The 18,127-nt window shown below is 44.3% G+C and overlaps 1 protein-coding gene across 1 annotated transcript in view; it reads right to left on the minus strand.

The window, feature by feature from the left end:
- The window catches only part of LOC115121610 (protein kinase C epsilon type-like), a 225,878-nt gene that overhangs the window by 24,848 nt on the left and 182,903 nt on the right, over positions 1–18,127 (minus strand). Inside the window, 1 exon segment of the mRNA XM_065013213.1 lies at positions 14,331–14,520. Within this exon segment, the coding sequence (XP_064869285.1) occupies positions 14,331–14,520 (190 nt within the window).

An 18,127-nucleotide genomic window follows, 5' to 3' on the forward strand; every position in this document is an offset into this window, starting at 1 on the left:
AGTACTGTCTTTTATCGATGGCGGTTATGATATCGTTTAGGACCTTGAGCGTGGCTGAGGTGCACCCATGACCAGCTTGGAAACCAGATTGCATAGCGGAGAAGGTACGGATGGATTCAAAATGGTTTCGGTGATTCGGTGATCTGTTTTCGAAGACATTAGAAAGGCAGGGCAGGATAGATATAGGTCTGTAACAGTTTGGGTCAAGAGTGCCACCCCCTTTGAAGAGGGGGATGACCACAGCAGATTTCCAATCTTTAGCAATCTCAGACGATACACTAGAGAGGTTGAACAGGCTAGTAATAGCGGCAGGGTAGCCTAGTGGTTAGAGTGTTGGACTAGTAACCGAAAGGTTGCAAGTTCGAATCGCCGAGGTGACAAGGTACAAATCTGTCGTTCTAACCCTGAACAGGCAGTTAACCCACTGTTCCTAGGCCGTCATTGAAAATAAGAATTGGTTCTTAACTGACTTGCCTGGTTAAATAAAGGTAAAATATGGGTTGCAACAATTGCGGTGGATAATTTTAGAAAGACAGGGACCAGATAGTCTAGCCCAGCTGATTTGTAGGGGTCCAGATTTTTCAGCTCTTTCAGAACATCAGCTATCTCGATTTGGGTGAAGGAGAAGCAAGGGGGGGTCAAGTTTCTGCAGGGGGTGCAGAGCTGTTGGCCGGGGTAGGGGTAGCCAGGTGGAAAGCATGGCCAGCCGTAGAAAAATGCTTATTGAAATTATCGATTATCGTAGATTTATTGGTGGTGACAGTGTTTCCTAGCCTCAGTGCAGTGGGCAGCTGGGAGGGGGTGCTCTTATTCTCCATGGACTTTACAGTGTCCCAACATTTTTTGAATTTGTGATACAGGATGCAAATTTCTTTTTGAAAATCTAGCCTTTGCTTTCCTAACTGACTGTGTATATTGGTTCCTAACTTCCCTTTTGATGCTAATACAGTACACCACAGAACGGTCAAGTCTGGAGTGAACAAAGGGCTATATCTGTTCTTAGTTCAACATTTTTGAATGGGGTTTGCTTATTTAAGATGGTGAGGAAAGCACCTTTAAAGAATAAACAGGCATCCTCTACTGACGAGATGATGTCAATATCCTTCCAGGATACCCGGGCCAGGTTGATTAGAAAGGCCTGCTTGCTGAAGTGTTTTAGGGAGCGTTTGACAGTGATGATGGGTAGTCGTTTGACCGCGGACCCATTACGGATGCAGGCAATGAGGCTGAGATCCTGGTTGAAGACAGCAGAGGTGTATTTAGAGGACAGGCTGGTCAGGATGATATCTATGAGGGTGCCCGTGTTTACGTATTTAGGGTTGTACCAGGTAGGTTCATTGATCATTTGTGTGAGATTGAGGGCATCTAGCTTAGATTGTAGGACGGCCGGGGTGTTAAGCATATCCCAGTTTAGGTCACCTAACAGTACGAACTCTGAAGATAAATGGGGGGCAATCAATTCACATATGGTGTCCAGGGCACAGCTGGGGGCTGAGGTGGGTCTATAACAAGCGGCAACAGTGAGGGATTTTTAAAAATAGAAGCTAAAACCGTTTGGGCACAGACCTGGATAGCATGAAAGAACTCTGCAGACTATCTCTGCATTAGATTGCAACTTCGCCCCCTTTGGCAGTTCTATCTTGGCGGAAAATGTTGTAGTTGGGGATGGAAATGTTAGAATTTTTGGTGGCCTTCCTAAGCCAGGATTCAGACACGGCTAGGACATCTTAGTTGGCGGAGTGTGCTAAAGCAGTGAATGAAACAATCTTAGGGTGTAGACTTCTGATGTTAACATGCATGAAACCACAGCTTTTACGGTTACAGAAGTCAACAAATGAGAGCGCCTGGGGAATAGGTGTAATGCTGGGGGCTGCAGGGCCTGGATTAACCTCTACATCACCAGAGGAACAGAGGAGGAGTTTGATAATGGTACAGCTAAAGGCTATAAGAATTGGTTGTCTAATGTGTTGGGAACAGAAAATAAAAGGAGCAAATTTCTAGGCGTGGTAGAATATATTCAGCGCATAATGTACAGACAAGGGTATGGTAGGATGTGAGTACAGTGGAGGTAAACCTGGGCGTGACAATGAGAGAGGTTTCGTCTCTGGAGGCACCAGTTAAGCCAGGTAAGGTCTCTGCATGTGTGTGGGGTGGTAAAAAAGAGCTATCTATGGCATGTTAAGCGGGACTGAGGGCTCTACAGTGAAATAAAACAATAAGAACTAGCCGAGACAGCAGTAGACAAGGCATATTGACATTAGAGAGAGGCATAAAGCAATCACAGGTGTTGAACGGGAGAGCTAAGACAATAACGAGTAACAGGTGATGAATGGGCAGAGCGGGTCGGTTAGGTACATACAGGACCTGAGTTCGAGGCTGGGGCCGACAGGTTAACATAATGAGGTACTGTGTTATTGAAACAGTCCAGGGGGCATCAGCTGTGTAGCCGAGTGATCATAGGGTCCAATGAGCAGCAATAGGTGAGTCAGGGAGCCGTTCAAATTTCACTACTACGCTAGGCGAGCAGGAGACATGGCATTCAGAAAGATAGCGGGCCGGGGATAATAAGATGGGTCTTCAGCCTGTTGTGACCACATTGGGAGATTACAAAGGCAGACCAGTCGTGATGGATCGGAGGTGCTCCGTGACGACAAAAAGGGTCCAGGCTAATTGGCAAAAGAAGTATTGTAGAATTAGCTGGTATATGGGCCTTGCTCGAGGATAGCTCAAGGATAACTGGTGCTTGCTTCGGGACAGAGGCATTAGCTAACAGTAACCACTCGGTAGCAGCTAGCTAGTTGCGATGATCCAGTGTAATGATCGAGAGCGTCAGGAATCCGGTGATGTAGTAGAGAGAAGCAATCCGATGTGCTCTGGGTTGATACCGCGCTGTGCAGACTGTCAGGTGTTGTCCGAGCTAAAGGTGAAGACCGCTAGCCGTGGCTAACAAAGACTAGTAGCTAGTTAGCTGGCTAGCTCCTGATGGAAGTTCCAGTTATAAGGAATAAAAATAGCAGATCCGTACCACATTGGGTGAAGCGGGTTTCAGGAAAGGACATTTAGTTTGTAGATAGAAAGTGAGATTTAAATATATATGAAAAAATGTGCTATTTACACGGGATAAGACACAGGATAAGACAAAGACAAACATGTCCGACTGCTACGCCATCTTGGAAACTAAAAAAAACATTCATAAGGCCGCAGGGCCAGATGACCAAATGACCACTGACCAAATGGCAAGTGTCTTCACTGACATTTTCAACCTCTCTCTGACCCAGTCTGTAATACCTACATATTTCAACCAAACCAGCATAAGTCCCTGTGCCAAAGAATGCCAAGATGACCTGTCTAAATTACTGCTGCCAAGTAGCACTCACTTCTGTAACCATGAAATGCTTTGAAAGGCAGGTTATGGCAGGTTATCCTGATTGACTTGTCACTTTTATCCCTACCCACATGTACATGCAGTATTACCTCAATTACCTCAACAACCTCATTTCCCTGCACATTGACTCAGTCCTGGTACTCCTTCAACATAGCCTTGTTATTGTTGTTTTTGTGTTACTATTTCCTTTTTTATTTAGCAAATATTTGTCTTCCATTTTAACTGCATTGTTGGGAATGGGCTCCTAAGTAAGCATTTCACTGTAAAGTCTACACCTGTTGAATTCAGTGCATGTGACCAATAAAAGGTAATTTGATTTGTAAAAGAGACATTGTGAGAATAGCTTTGAACACAGTAGACACGACTCTGCCGTGCCCTGATTGTATTACTGCTGATGATATCTGGAAACATGCATGTACACCCTGGCCCATACTGTTGCTAATCCCAATTCTGCTTCACTGATTTCTGCTCTCGTAATAGCCTGGTTTTTCTGCATGCTAACACTAGAAGCTTATTACCTAAAATGTATCAATTGAAAGTGTAGGTTCACAGCTCCAATCCAGATGTGTTGGTCATTACTGAGGTAGGACACCAAACATCCAGAAAAGGCTACTCTCCTTGATGTTATCCTCACAAATATCAGTCTGGTGTTTTCTGTAATGACCTTAGTGGTCACTGTTTTACAGCCTGTTTTTGTCATAGATGCTTGCTATATAGCTTTAATGAGCAAACCTTCATTCATGAACTGGCCTCTGTAAAATGGTATAGAATCAGCTTGATCCCCTCTGTCGAAGACGCTTGGACCTAATTTTTTGATATTTTCAATGGTATTGTTTTAACAAACATGCTCCCATAAAGAAAATGAGAATTGAAAACAGGTTCAGCCCCTGGTACAACCGTGATCATGCAGAGTTACGCCACCTCAAGAATTGCATTTGGCGAAAGGCTTGGCACACGGATACTCAGGCTGACTGGCTATCGTTCAGGCAAATGAGAAATAAGTACACTCAGGCTATCCGGAAGGCTAAAATTTGTTACGCTAAGGAGCAGTTCTTTCTCTGTGGGTCTAACACCCAAGAAGTTCTGGAAAACAGTTAAAGACCTGGAGAATAAACCCTCCTCCTCACAGTTGCCCATGTCCCTTAATGTTGATGATGTGGTTGTTACTGACAAGAAGCACATGGCTGTGCTCTTTAATCACCCCTTCATTAAGTCAAGATTCTTATTAGACTCAGCCATGCCTCCTTGCCCATCCAACATTTCCTCATCTCCCATCCCTTCTAATGTGACTATCCCTGATGCTTCTCCCTATTTTTCCCCTGCCCCGCTACAAATTTCTCCCTCCAGGCAGTCACTGAGTCCAAAGTGCTAAAGGAGCTCCTTAAACTTGACCCCAAAAAACATCTGGGTCAGATGTTGTAGACCCTATCTTCTTTAAGGTTGCTGACCCTATCATTGCCAAGCCTATCTCCCACATTTTTTACCTTTATCTCCTTTCTGGGGAGTTTCCCATTGCTTGGAAGGCAGCCACGGTTCGTCCTTTATTTAAAGGGGAGATCAAGCTGATCCTAACTGTTATAGACCTATTTCTATTTTGCTCTGTTTATCAAAAATGTTTGAAAAACTTGTCAATAATCAACTGACTGGCTTACTTGATGTCTATAGTATTCTCTCGGGCATGCAATCTGGTTACCGCTCAGGTTATGGATGTGTCACTGCAACCTTAAAGGTCCTCAATGATGTCACCATTGCCCTTGATTCAAAGTAATGTGTAGTTATTTTTATTGACTTGGCCAAAGCTTTTGATACGGTAGACCATTCCATTCTTGTGGGCCGGATAATGAGAATTGGTGTCTCTGAGAGGTCTTAGTGTAAGGGAGTGCGTAACTGGCGGCAGGGAAGTCAGGCGCAGGAGAGCAAAACTGGGTAATCAACGGAGCAGTTTTATTCATAAAACCACTGGAAACCAGAACAACAAACAAATGGATACAAAACCCGTCGCGCACCAGAGAAAACGTGCACATGCACTTACAATAAACAATTCCGCACAAAGACATGGGAGGAACAGAGGGTAAATAAACAACATGTAATGAGGGAATTGAGACCAGGTGTGGGAAGACAAGACAAAACAAAAGGAAAATGTGGATTGATGATGGCTAGAAGACCGGCAACGCCGAGTGCCGCCCGAACAAGGAGAGGAACCGACTTCGGCGAAGTCGTGACACTTTGGGCTGGTTGGCTAACTACCTCTCTCAAAGAGTGTAGTGTATAAAGTCAGAAAATCTGCTGTCTCAGCCACTGCCTGTCACCAAGGAAGTACCCCAAGGCTTGATCCGAGGCCCAACACTTAATTTACATCAACAACATAGCTCAGGCAGTAGGAAGCTCTCTCATCTCTTTATATGCAGATGATGCAGTCTTATACTCAGCTAGCCCCTCCCCGAATGTTGTGTTAAATGATTTAAAACAAAGCTTTCTTAGTGTCCAACAAGTTTCTCTCCCCATAACCTTGTTCTGAACACCTCCAAAACAAAGGTCATGTGGTTTGTTAAGAAGAATGCCCCTCTCCTCACAGGTGTTATTACTACCTCTGAGGGTTTAGAGCTTGAGGTAGTCACCTCATACAAGTACTTGGGAGTATGGATAGATGTTGCACTATCCTTCTCTCAGCACATATCAAAGCTGCAGGCTAAAGTTACATCTAGACTTGGTTACCTCTATCGCTCCTCTTTCATGCCAGCTGCCAAACTAACCCTGATTCAGATGATCATTCTACCCATGCTAGATTACGGAGACATAATTTATAGATCGGTATGTAAGGGTTCTCTCGAGCGGCTAGATGTTCTTTACCATTCGGCCATCAGATTAGCCACTAATGCTCCTTATAGGACACATCACTGCACTGTATACTCCTCTGTAAACTGGTCATCTCAGTTTACCCGTCGCAAGTCACACTGGTTGATGCTTATTTATAAAACCCTCTTAGGCCTCACTCCCCCCTATCTGAGATGTCAACTGCAGCCCTCATCCTCCACATACAACACCCGTTCTGCCAGTCACATTCTGTTAAAGGTACCCAAAGCACACATCCCTGGGTCGCTCCTCTTTTCGGTTTAGTGTAGCTAGCGACTGGAACGAGCTGCAACAAACACTCAAGCTGGACAGTTTTATCTCTATCTCTTCATTTAAAGACTCAATCATGGACACTCTTTTACTGACAGTTGTGGCTGCTTCGCGTGATGTATTGTTGTCTCTACCTTCTTGCCCTTTGTGCCGTTATCTTTGCCCAACAATGTTTGTACCATGTTTTGTGCTGCTACCATGTTGTGTTGCTACCATGTTGTGTTGCTACCATGTTGTTGTCATGTGGTGTTGCTACCATGCTGTGTTGTCATGTGTTGCTGCCATGCTATGTTGTTGTCTTAGGTCTCTTAGGTCTTTATGTAGTGTTGTGGTGTCTCTCTTGTCATGATGTGTGTTTGACCTATATATATTTTCTTTATCCTAGCTCCCGTCCCCGTAGCAGGCCTTTTTGTCATGTTCTGACCTTAGATTTTTGTTATGTCTTTGTTTTAGGTTGGTCAGGGCGTGAGTTGGGGTGGGTTGTCTATGTTCGTTTTTCTATGTTGTGTTTTGCGTTTGGCCTGGTATGGTTCTCAATCAGAGGCAGGTGTCGTTAGTTGTCTCTGATTGAGAATCATACTTAGGTAGCTCACCTTACGGGACTGTTTGTTTGTCGTTTATTGTTTTGTTCAGTTACTTTGGTCCTCACCTTACTTCACCACTGTTTCATCGTTACACAGTGAACAGACACAATGCCAAATATTATCTCAGTGTTCTTACTCAGTGAACAGACACAATGCCAAATATTCTCTCAGTGTTCTTACTCAGTGAACAGACACAATGCCAAATATTCTCTCAGTGTTCTTACTCAGTGAACAGACACAATGCCAAATATTCTCTCAGTGTTCTTACTCAGTGAACAGACACAATGCCAAATATTCTCTCAGTGTTCTTACTCAGTGAACAGACACAATGCCAAATATTCTCTCAGTGTTCTTACTCAGTGAACAGACACAATGCCAAATATTCTCTCAGTGTTCTTACTCAGTGAACAGACACAATGCCAAATATTCTCTCAGTGTTCTTACACAGTGAACAGACACAATGCCAAATATTCTCTCAGTGTTCTTACTCAGTGAACAGACACAATGCCAAATATTCTCTCAGTGTTCTTACTCAGTGACTCGTTTCGTGGGTGATTGTTTTCTGTCCAGTGTTTTTTCAGCACCATACAGGACTGTTCGTTTGTTGTTTTATTGTTTTGTTTTCAGTGTTCAATTACTTTATTAAAGAATATGGACACTTACAACGCTGCGCATTGGTCCTCCTCTTCTTCCACCTACGACAAACGTTACACTTTTGCCTTTTGGTAGGCCGTTATCGTAAATAAGAATTTGTTCTTAACTGACCTAGTTAAATAGGTTAAATAAAGGTTAAATAAAAAATTAAAATACATTCCTAAGCTAACACACACAGATAATCAATGGAGGCCATAGACAGAATGTGGGCTGTTTTCCTTTAGATACACTATTGGAGTTGGTAGAAAAATGACAATCTTGTTTTCAGAAAATCTCCCATTGACATAGCAATGGACATAGGGTGGGTGAAGGAGAGGGAGAAAGTGAGAAAGATGAAGAGGGATAGAAATCTGGTAGAAATGAGAAGAATCTGAGGAGGTATCTGAATAAAGAAAGGTCACAGAGAGGTCAAAATGACACAGAGGTCATGGAGAAGAGGAATACGGGGGTTACTGTAGTATCATATCTGGGGTAGCTTTAAATGCCTCTTTATTTCACAGCATGCATGTCACACTTGGGTGGAATGTTTGTATGTATGCACAGCATGTTTATATTTAGGTTCATAAGTTTAGAGGTGTATGAGTGTGCATGTGAACTGAGCATGTACACAGTATGTGGGTGTATACATGCCTTTGTGGTGCATGTGAGTATGATTGTGTGTGTATTGTGCCGTGCTCTGTTGTGAATGCCGCCCATAGGGTCTCCAGTCTCAGGTGAGCTTGTGCAGAGCAAGGAGGACGGACAGAAAGCCTGGTGATAGACTCCTCCATACATAAAATCCCTCCCCTCCCTATCTACAGTGGCTTACTGCCTCCCTCCCATCCATACCCCTCTCTTCCTCTCCCTACCCTTCCTCTCCTCTCCTCTCTCCCTATCTAGTGACATACATGCCTCTACCAGTTAACTGCAAGCCAGTCCAGACTTGTCCCACAACACTAACAGATCAAACTGCTACTGTCTCTAACAAAACCTAGCCACTGTTTTATTTTCTCTCTCAGAGGTGTGTGTGTGTGTGTGGGGGGGGGGGGGGGGGGGTCATGTACCGACTGCACAGAGTGTTCCAGACAGGGTTGTCTGTATTCTTGGTTGGTGTGTTCAACAGGTCACAGAGAGGCAAGGCTGAGTCAACTCAGGTGAAGTATGTGACACTACGTTAAACACGTTAGACCTCACATGCATCCCATCCTGGTTCTCACTGATTTCATTGATTTGCCCAGTCCAAACATGCATCCCATCCTGGTTCTCACTGATTTCATTGATTTACCCAGTCCAAACATGCGTGCATCCCATCCTGGTTCTCACTGATTTCATTGATTTGCCCAGTCCAAACATGCATCCCATCCTGGTTCTCACTGATTTCATTGATTTACCCAGTCCAAACATGCGTGCATCCCATCCTGGTTCTCACTGATTTCATTGATTTACCCAGTCCAAACATGCATCCCATCCTGGTTCTCACTGATTTCATTGATTTGCCCAGTCCAAACATGCATCCCATCCTGGTTCTCACTGATTTCATTGATTTTCCCAGTCCAAACATGCATCCCATCCTGGTTCTCACTGATTTCATTGATTTGCCCACTCCAAACATGCATCCCATCCTGGTTCTCACTAATTTCATTGATTTGCCCAGTCCAAACATGCATCCCATCCTGGTTCTCACTGATTTCATTGATTTGCCCGGTCCAAACATGCATCCCATCCTGGTTCTCACTGATTTCATTGATTTGCCCAGTCCAAACATGCATCCCATCCTGGTTCTCACTGATTTCATTGATTTGCCCAGTCCAAACATGCATCCCATCCTGGTTCTCACTGATTTCATTGATTTGCCCACTCCAAACATGCATCCCATCCTGGTTCTCACTGATTTCATTGATTTGCCCAGTCCAAACATGCATCCCATCCTGGTTCTCACTAATTTCATTGATTTGCCCAGTCCAAACATGCATCCCATCCTGGTTCTCACTGATTTCATTGATTTGCCCGGTCCAAACATGCATCCCATCCTGGTTCTCACTGATTTCATTGATTTGCCCAGTCCAAACATGCATCCCATCCTGGTTCTCACTGATTTCATTGATTTGCCCAGTCCAAACATGCATCCCATCCTGGTTCTCACTGATTTCATTGATTTGCCCACTCCAAACATGCATCCCATCCTGGTTCTCACTGATTTCATTGATTTGCCCAGTCCAAACATGCAACCCATCCTGGTTCTCACTAATTTCATTGATTTGCCCAGTCCAAACATGCATCCCATCCTGGTTCTCACTGATTTCATTGATTTGCCCACTCCAAACATGCATCCCATCCTGGTTCTCACTGATTTCATTGATTTTCCCAGTCCAAACATGCATCCCATCCTGGTTCTCACTAATTTCATTGATTTGCCCAGTCCAAACATGCATCCCATCCTGGTTCTCACTGATTTCATTGATTTGCCCAGTCCAAACATGCATCCCATCCTGGTTCTCACTGATTTCATTGATTTGCCAAGTCCAAACATGCATCACATCCTGGTTCTCACTGATTTCATTGATTTGCCCAGTCCAAACATGCATCCCATCCTGGTTCTCACTGATTTCATTGATTTGCCCACTCCAAACAAAGCGAAATACACTGACAGAATACAGTAGCCTTACCTGGAAATCAGAAAGCTATTTCAACATCGTCAAGAACTACTCTATGGAAGTAACAGACTAAGGGCCCACTTCCAGAGCTCTACAGCAAATTAACAAATACATTACTGCCATTTACTTTGTGCATCGCTGAGTTGACCTTAAAAGCTACAACATGCTCCCTGTGATTATTAATAAACCCTAAAATAAAGAGTCATTCAGACCATACGTCTAATCAAAAAGGCCCTAAGGAGGCTCGCTATGGCTACATGCACGGCTAAAATCATGCAGCCAGAACGCTTTGATTAGGAACAAGCTAGAGTCTGACCCGCTTTCCTGTCCCGAACACAAGCTCACTGCTCAGCCCAGTCTAACACACAGAGAGAGAGAGAGAGGGGGAGGGAGAAAGAGAGAATAAGAACAAGAGTGAGTGAGAGAAAGGAAGAGCGAGAGAGCGGTGGAGAAAGTGTGTGAAAGGAAGAGAGAGAAAGAGAGGGAGTGTGTGTGTGAGAGAGAGAGAGAGAGAGAGAGAGAGAGAGAGAGAAGAAAAAAAACAGAGCAAACTAGAATGCTATTTGGCCCTACACAGAGAGTACACAGCGGCAGAATACCTGACCACTGTGACTGACCCAAAATTAAGGAAAGCTTTGACTATGTACAGACTCAGTGAGCATAGCCTTGCTATTGAGAAAGGCCGCCGTAGGCAGACATGGCTCTCAAGAGAAGACAGGCTATGTGCTCACTGCCCACAAAATGAGGTGGAAACTGAGCTGCACTTCCTAACCTCCTGTCAAATGTATGACCATATTAGAGAGACATATTTCCCTCAATTTACACAGATCCACAAAGAATTTGAAAACAAATCCAATTTTGAAAAACTTGCATATCTACTGGGTGAAATTCCACAGTGTGCCATCACAGCAGCAAGATTTGTGACCTGTTGCCACGAGAAAAGGGCAACCAGTGAAGAACACACACCATTGTAAATACAATCCATATTTATGCTTATTTATTTTATCTTGTGTCCTTTACCATTTGTACATTGTTAAAACACTGTATATATATATATATAATATGACATTTGTAATGTCTTCATTGTTTTGAAACTACTGTATGTGTAATGTTTACTGTTCATTTTTATTGTTTATTTCACTTTATATATTCACTTTATATATTATCTACCTCACTTGCTTTGGCAATGTTAACACGTTTCCCATGCCAATAAAGCCCTTGAATTGAATTGAGAGAGAGAGAGAGAGAGGGTAGAAATGGAGAGAGAAAGATAACCTACAGTACTTAGCCAGAAATTCATTCCATTCTATTAACCATTATTCTTTTGATTTAAGCCAACACAATTCCCACTGTTTGATCACTTCCTGCTTCCTAGCCTGCTTCCTACTTAGCAGACTGCCTGTAGGTGACACAACAACATTCATCTACCCGGTAACCAAGGGGTCAAAGTAGTTTTGAGTGTACAGTATCAGCTACCTCATGAAACCAATAATAAATAATACCTACCTGCACTGCACATTCAGTGTATGGAGACTGATTTATAGCATTGTTTGTCGGTTGGCCTGATGTTATGCAGGTCATTCACTCTAAGAGGACACTAAATCATAACTCCTGGAGCTGCAGACTAAACAGAAGACTGTATCTCTTATTGTCTGAATCAGAGAGGGACACTGACCAATACCTAGGTCAAATAACATTTGTGAATGAGAGTATGGAATATTAAATATTTATTTTAGAGGGAGTGAGTGAGTTAGTGGGTGAATGAGTGAAAAAAAAACAGAAAGGCTTGCATACTGAATACGCTCCCAATTGACCAGCTTAAGTAACAACGATTCAATCCAACATGGCTCCTCGTGAGTGATCACATGCTTGTTTGGTACAAACTCCATCACAGACACAGTGTGTCACAGCTAGTTCCTTACTGGACCAAGGTCCCGAGACACAGTACATGCCTGTGCAGTATAGGCTAGCTAAGATTCTAAAAGAACATCAGATTGACCCAGGAAGTGTTGACCTTATTTCCATCGGAGCCTAGCTGTTTCCTTTAGCTCTCAGAGTGACTAAGTTCAGGAAGAGAGGCGTAGACCAAGCATTCATTCACTAAATGGGACTTTTCCTGTTAGGTCAGGTTGGTTGAGGAAAACAGAGAGAAAATGGACTGGGTGGGTTTCAGACTCCCAACTCCAACCACAGGTTAGTCCTCAGGTCAAGAGGTGCACTTAGAAGACTGCGAAGACGGCAGAGGAACTCCAGAAAACCATGTACTGTAGGAGGTGGATTTTTTAAAGCTGGGCCTACGTGTTGCAGACTGATAGCTACCAGAAAGGGAGAGAGATGTACTTTCCGTGGGGACAACATAGTTGTGTAGCCCAGAGAGAGTCAGGATTTGTGTGTGGTAAACAACAGTGAGATGAGAGGATAAACGGAGCGCCAGAAACAGAATAAATCAACCCTAGCTGTAAACAACCTGGCATAAACACAGCCTGCAGGGCCCCGTTACTGGGCAGAACAACACACAACACACACCTGTAACAACTTAGACCCAGTTCAGTTCGCTTTGGACTCCCTAATTCCTAGGTCAGTATGTATCAAGCATCTCAGTGCTGATTTCGGATCAGTTTTATCTGATACTTTGAGATGTTTCGTACATATGGCCCCTGATCCCAAAGTTAGCGTGACACCGAAATCTGGGCTGTACATCAAATACTGTTTTATTATGAAAAACACATACATTTGGATTGAATGATTTGTTACAATGATGTTATGATTTGCCACAAAGACGCATTCTGACAGTTTGTTTGTTTTGCTATTGGCTGACAATGATTTTGTGACTGGCAGTGGTAGAAAATAGTTAGTTTGGCATCCCAGGTGGTGCAGAGGTCTAAGGCACTGCATCGCAGTTCTAGCTGTGCCACCAGAGACGCTGGGTTTGAGCCCAGGCTCTGTCGCAGCCGGCCGCAACCGGGAAGCCCAAGGGGCGGTGCAAAATTGGCCAAGCGTCGTCCGGGTTAGGGAGGGGTCGGCCGGCAGGGATATCCTTGTCTCAATTAATATACAGTGACACCATTAAGTTTAATTTGAGTTTCACTGGGTTGATTATGTGATATAATAGAATTGGTATGTTGAAATAACGGGATAGCTTTATGATATACTATCTGATATTATTAGCCTGGCTCCAGATCAGTCTGTCCTACTTGGATAGCTTTAGGATGTACTGTCTGTTATTATTAGCCTGGCCCCAGATCAGTCTGTTCTGTTTCAATAGCTTTATGATATACTATCTGTTATTATTAGTTTGGCTTCAGATCAGTCTGTTCTGTTTCAATAGCTTTATGATATCCTATCTGTTATTATTAGTTTGGCTCCAGATCAGTCTGTTCTGTTTCAATAGCTTTATGATATACTATCTGTTATTATTAGTTTGGCTCCAGATCAGTCTGTTCTGTTTCAATAGCTTTATGATATACTATCTGTTATTATTAGTTTGGCTCCAGATCAGTCTGTCCTGTTTCAATAGCTTTATGATATACTGAGGGTTAGGGCCTTAGATTCAGGTTAGGTTTATCTGTATACTGAAAACAATGTTACTAGGTGCTACTGCTAACATACATTCTAGTGTGTGTGTGTGTGTGTGTGTGTGTGTTCGCCCATGAGTGTTCACATCTGTGTGTGTTTATTTGTGTGCGTGTGTATTTCTGTGTACGTGTTTAACAAAGTTAAGAAAGTATCATAAGATCGCTCCACAGCTATCTTGAAATGTCACGGATAGAGCTATCCAATCGGTAACCTTTGGGTGGTCAACCTGTTGGAATGTTGTCAAGGAGGGCGGTCAAGTGTGTTAGTAAAGTAGAGGAGGTTCCAAGTTCCTGCCATGTATGAGTTGAATAAGGGAGAAGTGGCACTCACTAAGCAAGCAGCGTGATGTCCGTAACAAGTGTGTGTGTGTGTTACCTGTAGATTACTCCATGTTGGTGAAGAAACATGAGGGCAGAGGTGACCTCGGCAGCATAGAAGCGAGAGCGCGTCTCGTCAAACTTCCTGGAGCGCTGGATCTGAAACATCAGGTCTCCTCCATTTACATACTCCATCACAAAGAACAGACGGTCCTGGAGAAAGAGGGAGAGACGAAGAGAAAGACAAGAAAAAGGGTTCAAAATCAAATCAAATCAAATTTATTTATATAGCCCTTCGTACATCAGCTGATATCTCAAAGTGCTGTACAGAAACCCAGCCAAAACCCCAAACAGCAAGCAATGCAGGTGTAGAAGCACGGTGGCTAGGAAAAACTCCATAGAAAGGCCAAAACCTAGGAAGAAACCTAGAGAGGAACCAGGCTATGTGGGGTTATACCCTTTTCACCCATTGATTAAAAAAACTAACTATAACGACCAGTAGAATAGTTTCTACTTCTATAAATCAGCCTCAAAGAATGAAGAGTTAATCAGATTGCATTATGAAATGATGATTGTTACAGTTATCATGTAGATCAATAATTCAGCTCAATAAAGATTGAACTGTAGTTTATTGATAGTGTGATCCTCTGAGCATAACCTGTAGTGTCCATTTGCATTAGTGCATATATTAAAATAGCCTTATAGCCCTGCATTACCCCATTCACCTCCACAAATAATTGTGGTACTTATGGTCAGCAATCAATACCTGTCACTAAGGCTAAGCTCTCCACCCCACCCCACCCCTCCCCACCACAACCCACCGCACCTCTCCCCACCCCAACCCTCCCCACCACAACGCACCTCACCTCCCCACTCCCCACCCAACCCCACCCCACCCAACCTCACCACAACCCACCTCCCCTCTCCCCACCCCACTCAACCTCACCTCTCCCACCCAAACTCACCCCCCCACCACAACCCACCGCAACCTCACCCCACCCAACCCACCTCCCCCACCACAACGCACCTCCCCACTCTCCCCAACCCCACCCCACCCAACCTCACCACAACCCACACCCCCTCCCCCACCCCACTCAACCTCACCTCTCCCCACCCAAACTCACCTCTCCCCAACCCACCTCACCTCTCCTCTTTCCACTCCATCCAACCTCACCTCTCCCCACCCCAACCCACCTCACCTCTCCCCACCACACCCCACCCAATCTCACCTCACCTCTCCCCACCACAACCCACCTCTGCCCACCCCACCCCACCCAACCTCACCTCTACCCACCCCACCCCACCTCACCTCATCTCACCGTCCCCAACTCAACTCACCTCTCCCACCCCACTTCACCTCTCCTCTCCCCACCCCACCCCATCTCACCGTCTCCAACTCAACTCACCTCTCCCCACCCCACTTCACTTCACCTCTCCCCACCTCACCTCACCTCACCGTCCCCAACTCAACTCACCTCTCCCCACCCCACTTCACCTCTCCCCACTCTACCTATCCTCTCCCCAACCCACCCCACCTATCCTCTCTCCCCTCCCCCACCCCACCCCACCCCACCTATCCTCTCCCCTCCCCCACCCATCCCCACCTCACCCCTCTCCACCCCATCTCACCCCTCCCCACCCTAGCTCACCCCTCCCCACCTCACCTCACCACACCCTTCTCACTCCACCTCACCCTCCCCACCCCTCTTCTCTCCACCACACCCTTCTCACTCCACCTCAACCCTCCCCTCCCCACCTCACCTCACCTCTCCCCACCTCACCCCTCCTCTCCCGCACCTCACGCCCTCAATCCACCTCACCCCACCACACCACAACCCTCCCCACATAAACTCACCTCACTCCCCCACCCCTCCCCACCTCACCCATCCTCACCCCTTCCCAACCCACCTCACCCCTCCCCACCCCTCAGGTTGAGTGGAGGGGGATACAAAAAGCCCCCTATATAAGACAGGAGCGACCCAGTTTGATCTCCACAGCATTCTTTAACTCCACCAAGGGTCACGGAGCTACAATTAGGACCATTGACTCATTGTCCATCATTCCTATTACAATGGGGCTTTTGCCAGCAATGAAGAAAACAAGATTCATTAGATATACTCATCTTCCAGGCAGTGTCTTACTGCACAACTGGGAAATTACAGATGGGACTTGGTAGTATGAAGTCATACAGAGGGATTTCTCCAAATGCTGACACCCACATACAGTACTGTATTACTGAAACAACACCTACAGTACTGTTTTACTGACACTAAACCTACAGTAATGTATTACTGACACCCCACCTACAGTAATGTATTACTGACACCCCACCTACAGTAATGTATTACTGACACCCCACCTACAGTAATGTATTACTGACACCCCACATACAGTAATGTATTACTGACACCCCACCTACAGTAATGTATTACTGACACCCCACCTACAGTAATGTATTACTGACACCCCACATACAGTAATGTATTACTGACACCCCAAACTACACTAATGTATTACTGACACACCACATACAGTAATGTATTACTGACACCCCACCTACAGTAATGTATTACTGACACCCCACATACAGTAATGTATTACTGACACCCCACCTACAGTAATGTATTATTGACACCCCACATACAGTAAAGTATTACTGACACCCCACCTACAGTAATGTATTACTGACACCCCACATACAGTAATGTATTACTGAAACAACACCTACAGTAATGTATTACTGACACCCCACCTACAGTAATGTATTACTGAAACAACACCTACAGTACTGTATTACTGACACCCCACCTACAGTAATGTATTACTGACACCCCACCTACAGTAATGTATTACTGACACCCCACATTCAGTAATGTATTACTGACACCCCACCTACAGTAATGTATTACTGACACCCCACCTACAGTAATGTATTACTGACACCCCACATACAGTAATGTATTACTGACACCCCAAACTGACACTACAGTACTGTATTACTGACAAACCTACAGTAATGTATTACACATACAGTAATGTATTACTGACACCCCACCTACAGTAATGTATTACTGACACCCCACATACAGTAATGTATTACTGACACCCCACATACAGTAATGTATTACTGACACCCCCACATACAGTAATGTATTACTGACACCCCACCTACAGTAGTAACTGATACAGTAATGTATTACTGACACCCCACCTACAGTAATGTATTACTGACACCCCACATACAGTAATGTATTACTGACACCCCAAACTACACTAATGTATTACTGACAACCCACATACAGTAATGTATTACTGATACAGTACTGTATTACTGACACCTACAGTAATGTATTACTGACACCCCACATACAGTAATGTATTACTGACACCCCAAACTACACTAATGTATTACTGACACCCCACCTACAGTAATGTATTACTGACACCCCACCTACAGTAATGTATTACTGACACCCCACATACAGTAATGTATTACTGAAACAACACCTACAGTAATGTATTACTGACACCCCACCTGTATTACTGACAGTAATGTATTACTGACACCCCACCTACAGTAATGTATTACTGACACCCCACCTACAGTAATGTATTACTGACACTCCCACTACAGTAATGTACTGACCCCAGTAATGTATTACTGACACCCCCTAAACTACACTAATGTATTACTGACACCCCACCTACAGTAATGTATTACTGACACCCCACCTACAGTAATGTATTACTGACACCCCCCACATACAGTAATGTATTACTGAAACAACACATACAGTACTGTTTTACTGACACTAAACCTACAGTAATGTATTACTGAAACAACACCTACAGTAA

Source organism: Oncorhynchus nerka, linkage group LG28 (assembly GCF_034236695.1).
Source record: "Oncorhynchus nerka isolate Pitt River linkage group LG28, Oner_Uvic_2.0, whole genome shotgun sequence".
Taxonomy (NCBI): domain Eukaryota; kingdom Metazoa; phylum Chordata; class Actinopteri; order Salmoniformes; family Salmonidae; genus Oncorhynchus; species Oncorhynchus nerka.